The sequence below is a fragment of the Tigriopus californicus genome, chromosome 12 (genome assembly GCF_007210705.1).
Source record: "Tigriopus californicus strain San Diego chromosome 12, Tcal_SD_v2.1, whole genome shotgun sequence".
NCBI lineage: Eukaryota > Metazoa > Arthropoda > Copepoda > Harpacticoida > Harpacticidae > Tigriopus > Tigriopus californicus.
The window spans coordinates 4,309,000-4,328,330 of NC_081451.1; the positions used below are offsets into that span (position 1 = coordinate 4,309,000).

A 19,331-nucleotide genomic window follows, 5' to 3' on the forward strand; every position below is an offset into this window, starting at 1 on the left:
TTTTAAATTTGCCGACGATACGAAAATGGTGCGAGAGACAATTAGTCCTGCCAATTATTGCGAATTTCAACGAGACATTGATTACGTACACAATTGGTCCCTAGCCAACAACATGGAGTTTTGTTTTGTTTATTGTTTGAGACGACTCTAGCACTCCCTGGGGTGCATAAAGACTATTGTCAAAAATAAAATCGTAGATTGAGTGTGGAAGCGACCTGTCGAGCAGTTTGATGTGCAGCCTGCATTCTGCGATGCCATTGAATGTGGATTCGGTTCTTCTGTGGAACCTTGATGGTGCGATGCCATGGAATTTCGAGATGCCGTCGGGAATCGTCCCTTTTGTGAGATCTTTGATCTGGGGGGAAGGTGTAGCGAGATGCTAATTCGAGCTACTGCGTTAGCTCCAATCCCTTATAAATACCGTTGTATGTGAAATACAAAACCAGGTAAGGCGACAAGTTGTACATAGGTACTGAGCTCATTTCGAAAGTCCCTCAACGTGTCCAAGGGCAAAGTCTTACACATAGGTCGGACCAACAATGGCCGATCCTACACTTTGAATGGGCAATCCCTGGAGAGTTTAACAGCGCAGAGGGATCTTGGTGTCGTGTTTGATAAGAAACTTAGCTTTCAAGAGCAAAGTGCTTGTGTTGCTGCGAAAGGCTATTGCATGTTGGCTCTTTTGAAATGGACCTTTACTTCAAAGAACGTAGATCCACTGACAAGATTATACAAAACCTATGTGCTACTACTTTTGGAGTTTGCACTCAGGTTCGTCATATTCCAGGGATATTCTTAGAATAGAGGTCGTCCAACAAAAATTTTCGCGATGGATTCTGCCTTACACTAAAATTCCATATCCCGATAGGCTATTTCGCCTCAAGCTCGTGACCCTAGAGGAGCAACGACTTTGAATGGTTCTGGTCTGCGCTTTTAAAATTGCGCGGAATTTGCTGGATATATACGACTTAACTACAGAAGAGTGTTACCGTATAGAGACAACAAATGTGGTCTCAAGTGTACAAACACGAAGCAGAACTATAAACATCTAAAACATCAATTAATACGCCCAAACGTACGATAGGGGGCTTTTTTGTTCGTATTGTGAAATTGTGGTATTTCTTGCCGCTGGATCTAAGACTGTGCTCTAGTCTCGCCTTGTTTCAGCGTGGATTTTTTACGTCAATTTACTACCACTCTGCAAATGTGCTATCCCTCCTCAATGAAAAATATTTTTACACAAACTTCATGTGAGATTGAATCTATTGGCGAATGACTCCTATCATCTCCTACTTCTCCACCTTTAATCTTATTTAGTTTTTAACCTTTGGCTTCAATATTTCAATTTTAATACCATTACTCTTCTATCATCATCTCTTGGTGCCTTGAGTGGTTTCACGATAAACAATATGAAGTGTAACTTTTAAATGGACTCGCAAGTGAAATTTTCTAAAATGGTCCTCTGAAAAGATCGACAGAGAGTTGCCCTGTTTGATTCCCGTTGCGATAAGGGTTCGACCTTGATCTAGGAACGAGTTTAGCGTTTGAACAGCAAATGTTAAGCGGGATCGAGCTATTAGTTTTGAGACTTTGGTGAAAACCTTCGGATCATTTTCGTGTTAGAGCATGAAACTTGTTGGCTTCCAGTCAAGGAAGAGAGAAAACGAACCAAAATGATTCTGGACTGTGCACAAGCAAAACTGGCTTCGAGATTGGAGGAGTTGGAACTGATCTACGACCGAGGTCTAAAAAAATGGGCTCTGAATTTGACTTCAGGGACATACTATTTTTTAGTTTTTTTTTTACCTTTTACCAAAACGGCAAGACATTCCAGTCAGTATTAGTAAGATTCTTGCACCTGAGCAGCGACCCCCAGACCCTTGCAATGGAAAGGTTATGTTACGTTGTATTATGTTATGTTAGGTTGGGTGTGCTAAAGCAAGGACGGCTCAAATATGAACACTTCCATCATGGCTCATTTCGAAACACTAAACGATCCATAGAGATCAAAATAAGCTTCAATGAGAAGTACTTTAGACGTGTAAACACCGGTTCCAGGACAACTCCACCCGACGACTCGACTCGACCCAGCCGACTCTCAATTTTTTCGACAACTCGCTCTATCAATCACTTTGCTATGTCTTACACGTATGATTTTTGCTTGACCATTTAAGGACAACAATGAAAATTCTACAGAAAAAAAGACGGCACCCTTTTAGCGGCACATTTCGCAATAAAACTCATGTGAATGAAACATCATCGGGTGTTCCACTACGAATTTCAAAATTGATGGTATTTTTGCGCACACTTGGAAAATACAATTGAACCTCAATGATTTAGCTTTTGGAAAATGAAATTGTGAGACTGAATACTACTGTATAAGAATATTCAGTTGTGAGACTTACCTTTAAAACTATTTTGGTCGAGATTTTGTTCATCTTGGTTGAAAATGACCGAGCTCTCACCGAGCAATTAATCTTTTTTTTTAAATTCTTTACGATAGACTAGCAGGGTTGCCATTCGTGTTTTGAAACCTAAAAAAGTATGACCAAAGTTCTTGTTTGTTGTCAAAATTATTTACCCCGGCTCCAAATGATTCGGTTTTGGGGGTAATAGTGACAGTAAACTTCTTTTGACAAAAGAAAATTATTTTTTGAAGCAACTTTGTTTTTAATAAGGCATAATGCCAAATGAACCTTGAAGGTTAGGGTAGGTTTGGTTTGGTTACGTTAGGTCTAAAGTATTACGATGATGAATAAAAAATGTCACTTTGCACAAATTTTGGGATGGATAACGGCTACAAACATAGTGTACCAAAGTCCAGCGTATTCGTCGCCCTCTAATGATAGGTTGGCGATGTTGAGCATTATTCTTTTTTTCTTATGGCAAGAGTTCATGAAATGATTTTTTCAAACACTTATTAAGAAACTACATGGTATGAAGATGGTCAAAACAAAAATTGCACAATTCAGGCATTGAAAGTAAATCCTATCTTTATAGTTGTAATTAACTACATTTCACATCCTTATACTTGTAATCAATTACATTTAAAAAATGAATCGACACAGGTCTGGTCCTTTCAACTGAAAAGTTAGGTCCAAAACCCGTTGTCTAGGTTTAAAATATTTTTAACTTGCCTAACACAGCTATACCTTTTTGGTTGTCATTGTAATATTTTAGACCTTAACACTACTAGGTTTTGGATTGTGGCGATACTGCATCTTACAAAATGTCCATTTATTCTAATAGGGGCTCGGCAGCTTTGAAAATTAGTCATTTTCCAAGGGTGACTAATTTTCCTTTGGCCAGTTCTTGGCCGAAGTCATGTTGGGTGAAACATTCTTTTTTGCATTAATCTTAGCCACTCAATTTCTTTGATAAATGATCATTAAATGAAAGAAGCGACAATCTCTTTTGAAATCTAGCATGAGGGCAATTTGAAGATTTTTACATTCGGGCAATCATCAAGTTTACAGTACATAGGGGATTTGCCGACTTTACCTCGAAAGTTGTTTGACCGAAAGTGGTCTGAACGTTTTTGCCCTCTAGCCCAGAATATGATGCAAAAAGGATTCTAATTGTGATTGATTCTGAAACAACTCCAAAATGTCGTATTGACGTAACATTTTTGGGCAAAATTATAGACTGGAACATCTGAAACTTTGACCTTGAAAATGACAATATCCGTTCAGTTTGAATTTCTCGCCTCGTTCGCCTTTTCACTTCGATAGGGATTGCTTACTACTGATGGGAATTCCCAAACTCTCACGTAACGCAAATTTCCAATCCAAGCTGTTCCCAATTTCAGCTGTTCCCAATTTCAGCTGTGCCAATTTCAAACCAAACACCAATCTATTCAAAGACAAGGACAAGGACAAAGGACAACTGGTGACGCACTTAAGCGCCTCTGCTTACTTCATGACATATCATGATTGGCTCTTCGAAAAAAGAAAATGGATGTAAGCTGAAATTGGTTCTCTGTGATGCCTGAAAAGATAGTCTGTTGAGAGGGACTCATGTTAATTGTGAAGAAATTGGGGTCATACTGTTGACATGATCGGTTTAATTTCGGGTTCAACTTTTGTGGACCAGAAGGTCATGATTATCAGGGTTTCTACCTTGGTACAACCTGTGTCTAGTAAGTAGTTTTATAACAAAACAGATCAATTATGGAATCTGTCGTTTATAGCGCCTTTTGTCGATTTTGTGTTATGATAGCCAAGCTCATGAGAACAAAAAAATCAAAACCATCGTACCAATTGTTTCAAGAAGAAAAAGACACATATTTAGGCCACGAACAGTTGAGGTCATGTACAGCTTAACCAGTAAATGGCCATTTTAACGAAACATTACTATTTTATGTTTGAAGTATGTTCTCTTTGGTGTAAGTCGTTCATAAATGGAATGTTTGCTTGGCGTAACAAACTGGTGGTCACCTTGAGACAATTGTTTTTGATATTTAGCCACTCACGGTAACAAAGCATTGTTTGAGAGCTAAATAAGCCTACAACATTGAATCATTTGGACTAAAGAACAAAAAGTGGAACGTCGTTGTTTGTTTAGTTACTCCTTTGCTTACCCGCACTTTCAACCAGACCTTGTTTACATTTTGCTTGCATTTTGTTACGTAAGCTGCTGAATCCTAATAAACGTTGTTACCAACATCTAAACCTGATTTTTTTGCCTAAATTTAGTTTCGATCAGGGTTATAGTGGTCTACGTATTAATGCGGATGTTGCCGAAAAATATTTGTCAGTGACATTGAAGTTCAGATAATTGTCGTTTGTGATGGCAATCTTAAGGTTTACTTCTTCAGGAATCTGCCAAAGCCATTGCCCATTGGGACATTTAGGCAAGCTCTGGTAGGTTCGTTTGTTTGCTGGTACCAGTGTCAGTGATGCAAATTTGGGGCATCAAACACGTTTACGAGAAGCTGACCCTTCCTTCACATTGCTAAATGAGGAAAGGTCACCTTCGTTGAAACTAGTTTGAAACGCCAATTTTGCATCACTGGCATTGGCAGGCAAGTTTGTTTGCTGGTACCAGCGCTTGCCTAAACGTCCGAATAGAAGTTGAGCTTTAGTAGCCCTACCACCGAAGGCGGGAATTAAAAAGGGGGACATAAAAACAGGCACACCAAAAAAGGAAAAAAAGTACGCCAAAGTTTTTGGTCAGCACACCAGTAGATAAGATGGCACACCCATAGATAAAAAAAGTACACAATCAAAAGCAAGCACACCAACAACAGATTTTGGCACACCAAACCAAATTTTGGTGCACAACAAGAGCGAAGTAGCATACAACATCTGTGGAGCCAACACGCAAATCATTAACTGCTGCTTGGCTTATGCACAGAATCTGGGGGCTGATGAGGGTAAGGTGACCAACTATTGATGGGTACTAAACATAATCAAGGCTGGATGATTTTGAGTGAGTTTGTCACTGATTGCGTTCGTTGAAGACCCAGCGATTGTAGGTCATTAGTACTGATCAGGAAGTCACCCTCCTCTTTTTTGGTGTACAGAGCTGTTGACACAAAATCCATTTTCCTCTGCACTGAGGTCGGGCCAATGCAACATATAGTCGTTATATGATCTGTGGGCTGAGCTATGTCTGAGCTTGATAAGCCAATATACCTATTGGCCAGTCTAGTTTCTAGTTCTCATGTCAGATAGCACCAAGAACTTGTCTTAACCCAAACTAGGTGTTCAAAAAAAGAGCAATAAAAGACAGTAGTCAAAATTGCAGTCATAACAGGATTCTGAACATAAGTTTCTTTTAGGCGACGGTACCATAAAAAATGGTCTCAGCTCAGACTTGCTTTTATAGGAGACAAGATAACCTCTGATATGTGATTACCAGGGGTCGGTAAATTAGTTTATGCTTTTGGTCAGAACAGTTGCCTTTAAGTTATGAAAATCAGCCAAAATAACTTTCAGATACGTAAAAACAAATTATCAAAAGTTGGAAAAAGGTTTTTATTTGCTTGGTTATTCATGTATTATGGAATTTTTATGCAAAAGCTGCCTAATTATTGGTATTCACGATCTTCTTGGTCTTTGGGCTCAGAAATATAATAGTCTTGCTTATAAATCATCATTAAATAAAGTTTTAATTTAGGCACATATTTAGGTATAACTTCTAGGTGTAACGCATACTTTGAATCATCTTGAAATCATGGTCCACAACAAAGTAGATGAGCGAGTGGTTTCTATAATTGTTAACAACATTGTTTGAAAATCTAAGGCAATTGAATACAAAAACCTCTGTTATAGTTCATAGAAAAAGTAAATGCACCTTGAGTTGCCAATCAATACATGTTATCCAAAGAAGACATTATAAAAAAATGATTTTTTTTTAAATTGAACCATAACAAATGCGAGCTGATACTAAATGTATTTTTGTACCAGCCATCTTATGGATAGGGTGGTACAAGATGGAAAGAAATCAAGGGCTCTGTGCCTTCTAAAAATCCTTCCTCATTGTTCAAGAATTGCAAAGATAGACGCCAAATGGGTCACCCGTTTCCTTCGGTCTCTTGCCGGCCTTCAGCAGGCCCTTAGTTTGGTTCCGACATCAAGACTGTGCTCACTTAAGTTTTGGAACATTTTTTTTTTGGTGACGAACAATGCGAGGCTTATCAATTGGCTTAAGGCTATATTTAGCTCATTGACAGCACATCACTACTGAATGTGTTAATGAAAGCTTTGGGTTCAAGCCCAAACAAATCCTTGAGCGGGGGCCAACATTGTCAGACACGGCCAAAATAGCCCTTAACTTCTTTCTACCGAATATTTCTTCAAAATTTCGCCTAGGCATGACCAAAACTTTTCAATTTCATCGCAAAATTTTAGTTTTTTTATGGTTAAAATTTGTGAAGAAATGTTTTTGCCATCAATTGGTCAAAATAATTTAGAATTCAATTTTACCTAAACAGTATCTTTCCAACCCCTCGGAGTTACTTTTGTCAGAGCTGAGTGCTTAAATAATTTGAATTGGAAAAATATGAAATGTTTTCACAGCTCGTTCAACAAAGAGCTGAGGAACAACCAAATTGTTGATTGCAATAGACCATTCATTGTCATTCATAATGTTTCGTTGGTGTTGTGAGCGCTGCGTGACTGACTTTATTTCTTGACTAATAAGGCACTTGGGGCATTACACGTCAAGTGGGCACACTGGTTTGTTGACATAGAAAAACGTCACAAAACAAGTTTCAGGTGCCTAGGCCAACCAGGGCGTATTCTAGGGCCATGTCCATTTTGGGCCAAACCACTTGGCCATCGGTGTTTGAATAGCAATAACTCCGGCTGTAGTTATCAAAAATGAGATTAATTTTGACTTAACCCTTCTACTCATGTGTACTGTTCCGGAAAGGCGGCTTTTTAGCTTAAAGGACTTTAGGGCTCCCATCTCTTACAAAGGAGGGTACAAAAGTAAAAATCAAAAACGCCTCACGGAGTGTCAAAAAACCCTGCCTTTCTAGGACTCAAATAAAGGGTTGCTTCAAGACTCGTTCTTGATCTTTGATTGCTCGGCGGTGCCTATTTTTTGCTCGAGTTGAGAACCCTAACTGAGGTTCTTCAAGCTAAATGACTGATTCGCATGAGAAGCATATTGATGAAAATGTCGACCTAAAAGCTCCCGGGTTAAAATGCTCCTGCGACAATGGCCTTTTGATAGAATTGTTTTAAACGAATGTATCAATTGAAATTTGGCATGTAATGGACATATTTGTCATTTGAACTTTGACCTTTCCAAAGCCCTTTCCGATTTTCTCAATTTTTTGCGTGTGAATAGTTCTATGTATGTTCTTCATACGTTGCAGAAACAAAAGTGGGATCTCCATGGGTTTAGATTTGGCAAAGACCAGAGCGTTAACACAGCTCGAGGTGGTTTGGGCCAAATACGTTTCAGCACTTCGGTCTGAGCTGAGCTCTGGACTAGCCCAGACGCCAAAATGTTGTCGAGTTTCGAGCTGGGTTTCAGCCCATTACATGTCTAATCTCCACCCGATTTCATCGTACCTCTGGCGGCAGAAATCAGAACCATTTATGGGATGCGTGATTACGGCTCAAAAGAGAGGCCAACGTGAGCTACATCACGGACTTCTAGAAATATGGACTGCGAACGAGCTTGCCGGCAAATCGGTCTGCTCTTGGTCATAGCCACTCTGAGCCACTTTTGGAATTAAAGTAATGAAATAAGAAACGTAGATCTCTTCAATTAACGGTAGGTCAATTTTATATCATTTACCTGCAAAGTCGATCGTTTCAAAGTTATGTTGTCCAAAGCTTATGTAGCTGACCAAAAGCAGGCCGAAAATTCAAATCCTATGTAGTGTTTACTGCATAACTTTGAATATGTCTCCTGAGTTCCCTAAACATAGGTTTGGGCTCAAACTGGGCTGAGTTCATCTATTCAACAAGATCTTGTGGTCGTATCACGTGCTTATTTGGAATAAGATGAGCGGTTTAGGAGATAGGATATTTTTGCTTCCGTTTGCAGTCCATATCTCTAGAAGTCCGTGGCTACATACGCACAATGTATTTCATTCTTGGATTGGGCGCGTTATTAAACCACTAATCGAAAATAGTTCGTCTTTCCGCACTTCTGTTCGCCAAAGTTTGGGAGGAAAGAATGTGTTGCTCTTTCAATGAACACATAGGTTTTATTTTTCACAAGAGCAGGCTGGAAAATACATTCATTCAAGTGGCCAATAACGGGGCTAAGTGGCAAAAAATCTCAAAGAAATGAGTGATCACTTCTGGCTCAGAAAACAGTGTGTCATGACGGTAATCTTGAAGTATTACAGACATTGGTAGGTAGAATGCAACTAGTGTCCGAATCGATGTAAACAAACCGACAGCTAGCTGACGTGACTTAAACTATCATGGCGAATGCATTGAACCACGTATCAAGTCAGTTGCATTAGAAAATTATTCGCCCAGGTAATGTCAAAGTGAGGTCCTCGCATTCTCTGGGGTTGTGTGTCTAATTCAAAGACGTATTTCTATCAAAGATAATGTGATGATGATACAGCCCTGATGGAGAGATCCCACCGTCATCCCATCCTACGTCCAACAAACAATGGCCAAGGCACGCCTTTGTCCTGCTCATTGGGACACGCCCCTATTTCACCTGATCCAGACATGCGCCTATACAGATACAGGCGCATCCACATTTCAACATGCCAAGTTTCGATACGTCTCCATCTTAACCCGCTTCATCCCGACACGCCCCTGCCCACATCGTCTGAAGTAGAGCTGTGCTTCAGATCCGACGTTTTGGATTAGGATTGGAGAAATAGTTGGGACTCCTGTGGCTTTTATTCAGCCTCTTATTTACCGCTCGACCAATCACCATTGACTTCGTTTTGAACTAACCTGTATATCTAAGAACCTTGGTAGAATGAGTCCAAGTGAAAGAAATTTTAACACAACATTCATCTCGAAGCCACGCAGTCTCGCCGGCTTCAAGAGCGAAATCGGGTGGAGATCCAGTCGTGAGCTATTTTTTACGCTTGGTGTGTACCTTCTTAAATTCGGTCTGCACCTTTTTAAATTTGGCGTGTACCTTCTTAATTTCGGAGGGCAAATTTCTATTTTTGGTGTGCCACAAACACTTTTTGGGTACCCAGATGCGTGTGCCACTTTATAGTTTTAGTTTGCTCTTTTTTATGTTTTAATGTGTTGATAAACGTGTGCCAATTTATTCTTCTTTGTTTGCCGATTTCTATTTAACCCATTCAAAAAATTTTGAAGCACCTTGTACACGTTACTTGAATGTACTTGCCCTGGCCCGACAATAAAACTAAATCAGGGAGAAGAATTGAACAACGGATCTTGCTTATGTTAGAAACTGCGCAAACCCCTACACTACACCTTCCTCTTTAAAGTAGTACTATCTGGCATTAGGCTTTGAGCCCCTTATACTTGAAGAGAAGCATATTGCCATGTTAACGCTGCCTTTTACAACTCAGTTTTTGAAACCTTGAAAAAGTTTTGTGTTTGTGACTTGTACCTTGATATATTTTTCCCTATTCTTTATTGAAAAGTACGTCAATATTTTTAATAATCATGTGCTGACATCTTCTTTAAGAACGTTTATGAACTGATGTGCCTATAACACACACTATTGTTTTAGACCCAATGTTTTGAGATGACTCATACATCAAGTTATTCACACTATTGCTAGAACAGTCTGTGGCATTTTTGAAGTCACTCTTCAGGAGTAATCTGATATGTACATTTAGTCAAAAAAGCAAAATAATAATCATAAATGGAATCAAGGGGTTTATTTCAAGGGCCAAAATTGGCATGTTATCGCAAAGAGCTAACTTTGCTGTCACACTCTTCGACCTTTTAGTTAATGGGTACGTCAAATGCCAAAGTGTCTGGCAAAGAATTACCGTAAATTTCCAACAATTCTATAGCATGCTTTACAGCTTCGGAAATATTATTGGCCACCCTAATGTATGGGATATCTTTGGTCCATTTGTAGTGGAGAGGCAAAATTTTCCCAGCTTTACATTCCATAATAACGTGTGGAATACCTATCAAAGTGGTCAAGATATGACTGTGGAGTCGATTTGAAATCACCACTTTCCCCCTTTGAAGAAAGGATAAGCCGTTATGGAACATTGTAACTGGAATGTCCAGCTCTTGCGTGGACGAAGATCTCCAATTAACCCAATCTGCAACTTTAAATGAGATCCCAGGTGGAAATGGTAAATCCGCTGAAGCAATATTTTCCTTGTCTTGTCTTTTGTGGTACAAGATATCATAGACTGGTGGCCGCGTTCTCGAAATGGGTCCAATATGAAAAGCCATGTCTGGCACTTCTGCAAGATTAGCCAGTGGGAGAAGCTCTCGTGCCCTCGCCAAGGAAGTGGGATCACGAATGCCAATGTGAAGATTTTTGCGGGTATTGTACATTTTTTTGTAAAACGCCAAAGTGTCATTGGGATACCACGCCCAAATGCTTTGCGGAAATATAGCCATGGTATGGTTGGGAAAAGCGTTGAAATAGACTCTACGTATTATGTCTCCTGATGGGTAAGCAAACATTCCGCCACCTCCTTGGAACATAATCAACACATCGGAAACGTTATATTGACCGATTATGTCTTTGGCATGCTGAAGTGCGTTTAGGGATTGCTGATGCAGATTGTAATAAATGACTTCTGTACCATGAATACGTTTCATTAGCATCATTTCGCCCACTGTGATGGCCGGATCACCTTTGTTTTCGTAATCAGCCAGTTCAATGATAGCTACTTTGGGAAATCCTTGCAAAAGTTTGGTGTAGTATTCAATATGGACGAGTTTGATTTCATTGACCACTCTGTCCCTGATTAAGTGATGTTGCTCCAAAAGGCTTAGATTGGTGTTAGTATGATTTTGGTACTTTGTAATTGTTGAGATAACAGGCTTGACGCTAGGGCTCATCGGATTAGGATCCCAAAGAGCTGTAATTTGGAAGCCAACTAGAAGCAACCCCAAAATTATCGATGGAAGCGTATGGCACTGTTCTGAAATGAAAAGATGTCTGCCTTAAAGACTCTTCAAGTTGCTTTATATTTGATTCCTCAGTACATACCGGACGACATCGCTTTTTGATTTGATTTTCCCACTCCGCCAGACTGACCACTAAAATGAAGTGTCATACCCGCAGCAGCCAAAATGAGACCCAACCAATTAAAAGTTGTTTTGACAACATCACCAACCAGCACGAAAAAAAGCACCACCAAAATCCGTTTAGTGACATTGAATACAGCATGGGTGATCACCGACACAAACGATAATATTCCTGTGATTGATAGGTGAGTATAACTAAGATGGAACAAAGAACTCATAACTGCATAGCAGATTAGTTGAAAAACTTGTACAGTCTGGCAAGTAACAATCAAGCCAACAATAGAAAGGATCCAATAGACAATCAACCCCGCATCTTGGAGGCTTCGAATGGATAAAACCACGTTTTGGGACTTCAACTCTTTCATGTAGATATTTCTCAAACCGTAAGACACATTGGAAGATATGCCCCAAATGAGACCTAAGCTCAAGGAACTAATAGATTGTGTATCCTCAAGAAATATCAGCACACCAATACAAATCACGGGCAGGGTGAAAACGTGCATTCGGGATAAGGGCGTTTTGAAGAATACTTTTTGTAAGAGGCAAGTTGTAATGGGCTCCATGACTTTTATGCTCATTGCGTCCGAGGCATCAACAAACCAGAGACTAGAATAGAGAAGGTTGCCATAATTTTAGAAATGTCCAAATACCTACTTAAATCTAATAGCAGAGACATGCTATTTAAGAAATTTCGATGTTGCACCCCCTCTCCCTTATAAGATGGAAAATTTGCAGATATAATTTGCATCACGATTTCTTGTATCTTTGAGAGAAGGAAATATTTTCATTCCCTTGCACAAAAAGCAACTTGTTTAAAACACTTATTTAAGATGGTGCATAATCACTGGAGATGGGGGAAAAATGCAATCGCATATTTTGCAAATTTGATGCAAAACTTGGTAATATTGCATATTTTGGCACATTTCCAGATTCAGCAATTTTCTTTGCATATTTTGAATGTTTTTGGGGATAGAGTACATTAAATCAACCAAGAAGATACCACCACACGGTGTTCGTTCAAAAAGCCCTATCAGGTTTCCAGAGACATCCCCAAGCACTACTTGGCATTGTTCTACCTCAAAAAGCCATAGGGAATGACTTTGATTTTATTGCTTTATGGAATTCTAGCCCACATAAAAAACTTATCTACCAAAAACATTACTAAAATTAAAATTTTCCAAAATCTATTTCATGCAAATTGGGAGCACACTTAGTTAGCTCTTGAATAGGGGATGTCAAGTAAAGGAAATTCAAGAAAAAATGTGGTCCGGCACCCTGGTTTTGGGTATTTTGAGGAGAGAGAACTAAGACAAACATCACAGTCAACTCGCCCCATTCGCCCATTGAATTTTCAATAATTCAGTGATTTTGAGCGAGTTGTGTTACAAAACCCTACTAAATGAGCATGTTTGGTGTTAATCAGTGAATGCACTATCAAATTGGCTCAATACCACAATGCTAATTGCCTATACAAGTATGTAAAATGGAAAAAATGTCAAAATCCAATGCATGCACAGTGCGGTTTGGTTGGGCATGTTGTCTTTGATTTTTCTCCATGGAATAACGTCAGTTGTTCATGAACGCGTTTACTTGAGTAGCCCTATATAAATGCTGTCACCTATTTCTCTGGTACTTAGTTAAATGGAATTTAATGGTCCAAATTTTATCATTATTGGCCCCAAAATGCCCCAGTTATATTGTGGAACACGTGTTTCCATGTTGTGAGTCTTCCCGGAAGTTGTACTTTATTTTGTTGTCGTTTTCATCGATATTGTTCACAGATATCCCTGCCGATGTCCACACAATATGTGAATTCAAGTTCTCTTAATATCAATTTCAATTATTACAAATCTGAACGATTATTTTCCTTTTCTTGCATGGTTTAGAATTAAATTAAAACCTTATATAACCATATCTAAAGCCGTCAAAAAAGCATATTTTTGAAAATTCATTTTAGAACCGTCCAAAGGACATCTAGTTGAGCGTTCACTCAAAACTTCACAAAAATCAATGAAGTCTTTCAGAAGCTATTTTTATCAGTTTCAACAAGTCTTCAAGAAACGACAAAATCTATGACATTGTTTGTTGTATTTATTGTCTTCAGAATTCAAATGAATGCGTACCTAAGTGTACACATGATGATTGCAAAACACATTTTCAAAGATTACACTTTTAGTGTGTTTTAAGTGACATTAAATAGCATTTTTAGCTATTGTGAAAATATGCAAGAAAAAGAAAAATACTCTTTCGTTTTTTGTGATATTTAAATTGGACACCAAATATTTATGAAATTGAAGTAACTGGTGTAGCCGAGCGGTCTTAGGGGCAGTGATCACTAGGCAACAAGCCTTTCTGTAGAAGATTGACGTACGTTTAGAGAGCACCTTCAAGCCCTCGAGAATCCAGGCTAGTTAAAACAATGAAGTCCAACTCTCTTTTTTCTCGGGCTCCTTCATTGTTCAATTGGCTGCCTATAAATATTCGTAGGGAATACGTAGGCCTTGTTGATCCGGTAGCATCTTTCAAGTCAGACTTGGACAAGTTTTTGACTAAAATTCCCGATCAACAACAAACTAAGGTTGCGTGATTTTTGTAATTAGGTTGCGCAACAGCACACCTTCGTCATTCATAGTACAAATGCCAAGATTAATGTCTTAAGACGTAACAATTATGAAGAACGCATAAAAGGAAAGTCTTGTATCGACGCCTGGAATGAACGAGAAGTCTCAAGTCATCTCAAGATAGCTGCATCCACCATCCATTTCCGGCACTTGAATTCTGTTACTGACACGTTCTCGTTCTCGTTCCAGAAATCTCCCGTCTATTTCCCATCAACCACCCGTCGTCATCGGATTGACGCTACTCAATTATCAATCCGATGATGGGTAGTTCAAGTCAATCCGATGATCCGATCCGTCAGTATGGTAGCAATAAATGTGATTGTAAGCCCCAATAAAATAAGGGGGGCTTAGCTGCAGGACTTTGTTACTGTATGTTCTTACGAATTGCATTTACCTTCTTGCATTAGTTCTATGAATGACGTAGGATGGGCTGTTGCGCAGCCTAATTACAAAAATCACGCAGCCTTAGTTTGTTGTGTTGTTTTTGTGTTAACACAAAGACCTGATTACACAAAGACCTGATTACCGATATTTTCAACATTGAGGAGAGCAAAAAGTGATTGCTTTTGCCTGCTCAGATCAGCCCCAATGTTTTCTCCTACCCTTCTAAAGACTATTTCTAAAATTTCATACGGTAGAGAGTTTGGAGTTACCCAAATATGCTGTCTAATGGACATCCTGACCGTCAAATTCATTTTGTACGCCAAGCAAGGTGTCACGCCATGTGTCACTTAAGATGTTTTCCAGGATAAAAAGCATTGTAAAATCAAACCTATTCAAACTAGATCACTGAAAATTTAAGGATTAAATGATCAATTGTATGAAAGAGCGACTAACCAAGATACACTTCTTGTGCGCATTTGAAGCTAGATAATGAAACAACGATAAAATCTGACTTGCATGCATAGTATGTATTGCTTTTGGGTGCCATAGAAATAGTGTAAAGCCAAAGTTTCTGTTTAGCACACTGTTAAGCAAAATGGCACATATCAAGGGCTAGGTGCCTGGCTCAGGCAACCAGCAGGAAGCAACAGGAGGGTGCAACATTTTCCTCGACACACCCCATAACTCATAGACTCATTGTCAATGTGTACAAATGCATTGAAAAGGCACTTTTCATTAGATATCATCACATCAACCAACCGATACCAACCGATGTATTTCTACTTTTTCAAAAAACTATCTCTAACATATTCCGATGTTTGTTTTACCAAATAGCTACGTACCTGAAATTGGTACTTAGTGTACCAATTGCATGAGTTATCAAGACAACGATCCGTTTGCCATAAATGTTGGTAGAACCTGTCGTCGAGGGCTTTAGTTCGCAAATGGAGTACATACAAGTCAATTGTAAGATGGTGATAATGAAAGAGCCTGAATATTGCAAGTTATGACCCCCGGTCAAAAATTCCTTTGCAAAGAAATGACATCCAAAAGATGCTGTAGTCCACAACACCACCGTTAAAAACATTGAAAAATGCTCGCGCATTTTTCAAAGATGGCTCTGCTTGGATGCGATATGAAAATGTGTTGTCTGTCAAGACCGTTCAAGCTCTCTGAAAAAGCAGGAGGAAAAAGATAAAAAATCAGACCATTGTCTTGAGCTTTCAACTGGAGCGTACTTTGTTTTGGGTGACGAACACGCACTTGTAAATTTTCGGTAACTGTGTATAAGTATATCCCAAAATGTTGCATTGTTAAATCTAGTATGTATTGTTAAACGTGTCCTCCAGACGATATCAATCAAAGCAAGCAAAATACGGAATAAGGAAGGAGGAAAAAATTCCAAAGAACAGACCCTCTCTGATTACTCAATTTGCATGGGTCTCCTGCTGGGAATTGCTAATGGATTAAAGTTGTTCAAAAGTGGACTTGATACCTCATTAGATAAAATTAACGCCATTAGGACTAATTCCAATCAAATTGGTTTTTGGCGTTTTCAAATTATCCCCTGATTAATGCAACGCACAAAGAATTGCAATTTAAATTAAAATCAATTAACTAGACGCAAATGTTACCACAGCTTGGTAATTTGAGCACCCTCAAGCCCTCGAGAATACGGTACCGGTGCTAGCCCAAATAAACAAATTATGAACTTTGGTTTCAATAGTACAGGGGATTACATTCCCTGTAGCGGTTAGAAAGGCCCGTGAAAAAGCGAATAACAAAATGCAATGACTTACTCGTCACTGATGGAATTAAGTAAATAATCAGGGGTGTCACTTGTTCCTCTTCACATTCACTAAAAGTTAAGAAGGGTGTAGACATTTTGCGGTTTTAGGCCCTCTTTTTTGCAAAAGTATCGATAACGGTAACGCATTACTTTTTCTAAAAAGTATCGTTAACGGTAACATTTAACTTTTTTTCCCTGTCCTTTACCAATGTCTGGGACAAGCTTATGGAGCGCTTGGTGAAAGATCGGCTCTGGGTGACCACCGAGTTGTGGTCTATTGGAAACCGAACAACGCGTTTTTTCCTTGGTAAATAAGGCACATCGAAGCTCCTAGAGTTCAACAAGTTCGAATTACAAGCGATGGAGAATAGGAAGAAGGTCCATAATTTCACCTAGATCTTTCCAAAGCCTTTGACAAGGTCAATTGGGAAGTGCTGCTCAGTAAGCTTGCGAAGCTGAGAAATGGAGGGATGACTTGGAGGTGGATGGGGTCTTTTCAGATTGGCATAGCGTGTCTTCTGGAATTCCTCAAGGAAGCTGCTTGGTCCCCTTATTTTCTTCCTTTACATGAATGGTTTGGCTGACAATAAGCCGTGACAATAAGATGTGTTTTCTCAAATTGACCGACGACTCCAAACAATGCTGTGCCATCTCCAATTTCACGAATCTTGAGTGGTCTCTTTGAAATCGAGTAGTCTTCAATGTCCCAAAAGCTAAGTCCTGCGCTTTGGCCAGAGTGAGAAGGCCATGCCTATACACATTTTGTCCAATAACCGATGCTGAATTGGTAACGAACCTTGGGATCTATTGTGATGGAAAACTGTCGTTTTCGACCCATTGTGCTAAGGTGGCCAGTAGCGTTAATTCGGTGATTAGAATGATTAAGCGGTTTTCTCCACTCGTCGTGTTTGCGCGCTTATATCTTTGTACACCATCTACGTTCGACCAACTCTTGAATATGCTTCTCCTGCTTAGTCTCTGGTGCTGAACTATTCTTGTGAAGTTCTGGAGTCTATTCAAAGAAGAATGACGAGGCTTTCGGTGGAGTCCATTGGTTGGGAAAATCCGGATCGACTTTTGCATAATATGCAATGGCAGCATAATTGTTAGGAATGTCTTTTCTACGGAGGACGCGATCCGGAAGGTCGATCACGTGTCGGAAAGGATCCCCAGATGATGCGAGAGATTCGTAAAACTTTACCAGAATCTTCTTCCCGGTGACATTCCTTCTTTATGTGGAACATGGATCAACAGACCTCGCTTCCTCTGAGTACTCGTTTGGTTCAAACTGTCTCGTCCTTCAAGAAGCCGGTTGGCACAAAGAGAACAGACTCAGACTAATGTACAAATAGTCCAACATGCTTCCTCTCTTCTTGTCTGAGTTGTCCGTTATTCGGACATTTAGGCAAGCGCTGGTACCACCAAACAAACTTGCCTGCCAATGCCAGTGATGCAAGAACTGGTTTTAACGAAGCTGACCTTTCCCAAATAGCAATGTGAAATAGGGTAAGCCTCGCAAAAAACATGTTTGAAGCTCCAAACTTGCATCGCTGACACTGGTACCAGCACCAAAGGAACCTGCAAGAGCTTGCCTAAACGCCCCCATATGGTATGTGTCTAGAGCATTATGAACCTAGAACTGTACCTATGCCCATATCGTTTACTTTGAGACAATACTGCGTTGCGGTTGGGCGATATTTTCCTTCCGTTCTTTCTTTCTTTCTTTCTTTCTTTCTTTCTTTCTTTCTTTCTTTCTTTCTTTCTTTCTTTCTTTCTTTCTTTCTTTCTTTTCCTCTCCCATTATTCGTGGATTTTGTTATGTTCAACATGCCGATTCTTGTACTTGGTAAAATGACCATGTAACCCTTGTTCGACTTTTTCAACGCATCCATTGTGTTTTAGTACCAAATTCGATGCGTTCAATTACGAGCTCGAGCTCTCTTTGTCTTCTTGAATCCATGTGATAATGGTACTTTGGTGTTTATCAAGGCCATTATCATTACCCAAATGGCGCGGTGGTCAATTCTGAGAGCACTATAATTGCTGTAATAAAGGTCGAATCGGAGCTCAAATATGAGTGGGTCTATTGAGGTTCACAACAAACAGTTACTTGCATGGCAAACAGTAGAGTGCCAAAAATAGAATATGAAAGCGCAGTTTGCTATACTTACTATGTCCTCTGACAGAAAATTGATACATCAGCTCATCTTAATTAGTTTGCTCTAATTTTGGGCATGTTTAGTCAAAAAGGGGGGAAAAATGAAATAACTAAAAAATAATGAACAAACCCTTTCTGCAGCGAAAATCTCATCGGACAATTTTCTGCCCCTTTTGGTTATCGTGATTGCTTATATGATGTACATATATCGATATCAATAGTGCAATTTATCCCATACCTGACTGAGGTGACTCGAATTGAATTATGGGTCTTAATCCAAATTGGTTGACGTATACTATAGTGCTGCCTTGAGCCTTTCTATAGTAACTAGGTTACGTTGCCAATATCAACGGCAAACTAAAAGGTAGGAGAAATTGCACTTTGCAAATCGGAGCTCAAATATGAGTGGGTCTGTTGGGGTTCACAACAAACTGTTAATTCCATGGCAAACAGTAGAGTGACAAAAATATAATATGAAAGCGCAGTTTGCTATACTTATTATGTCCTCTGACAAAAAATTGATATATCAGCTCATCTTAATTAGTTTGCTCTAATTTTGGGCACGTTTAGTCAAAAAGGGGGGAAAAATGAAATAACTAAAAAATAATGAACAAACCCTTTCTGCAGCGAAAATCTCATCGGACAATTTTCTGCCCCTTTTGGTTATCGTGATTGCTTATATGATGTACATATATCGATATCAATAGTGCAATTTATCCCATACCTGACTGAGGTGACTC

General features: G+C 39.3%; 1 protein-coding gene across 1 annotated transcript; it reads right to left on the reverse strand.

The window, feature by feature from the left end:
* Positions 1-10,278: 10,278 nt before the first annotated feature.
* Positions 10,279-18,986, reverse strand: LOC131891574 (uncharacterized). The gene is made up of 4 exons (XM_059241186.1): positions 18,830-18,986; positions 15,487-15,816; positions 11,602-12,245; positions 10,279-11,533 (listed from the first exon to the last, which is right to left on the reverse strand). The coding sequence occupies exons 2-4, from the start codon at positions 15,747-15,749 to the stop codon at positions 10,365-10,367; spliced, it is 2,076 nt and encodes a 691-aa protein (XP_059097169.1). The 5' UTR covers positions 15,750-15,816; positions 18,830-18,986; the 3' UTR covers positions 10,279-10,364.
* Positions 18,987-19,331: the final 345 nt, after the last annotated feature.

Excerpts from the sequence above, each read along its gene's own strand:
- LOC131891574 (XM_059241186.1), bottom strand. The coding sequence starts at position 15,749 with ATGCGCGAGCATTTTTCAATGTTTTTAACGGTGGTGTTGTGGACTACA. Across the intron at positions 12,246-15,486 it reads ACACTAAGTACCAATTTCAG|TCTCTGGTTTGTTGATGCCT; the intron begins GTACGTAGCTAT and ends TCTCTATTCTAG. Across the intron at positions 11,534-11,601 it reads TCAAAAAGCGATGTCGTCCG|AACAGTGCCATACGCTTCCA; the intron begins GTATGTACTGAG and ends TTTTCATTTCAG.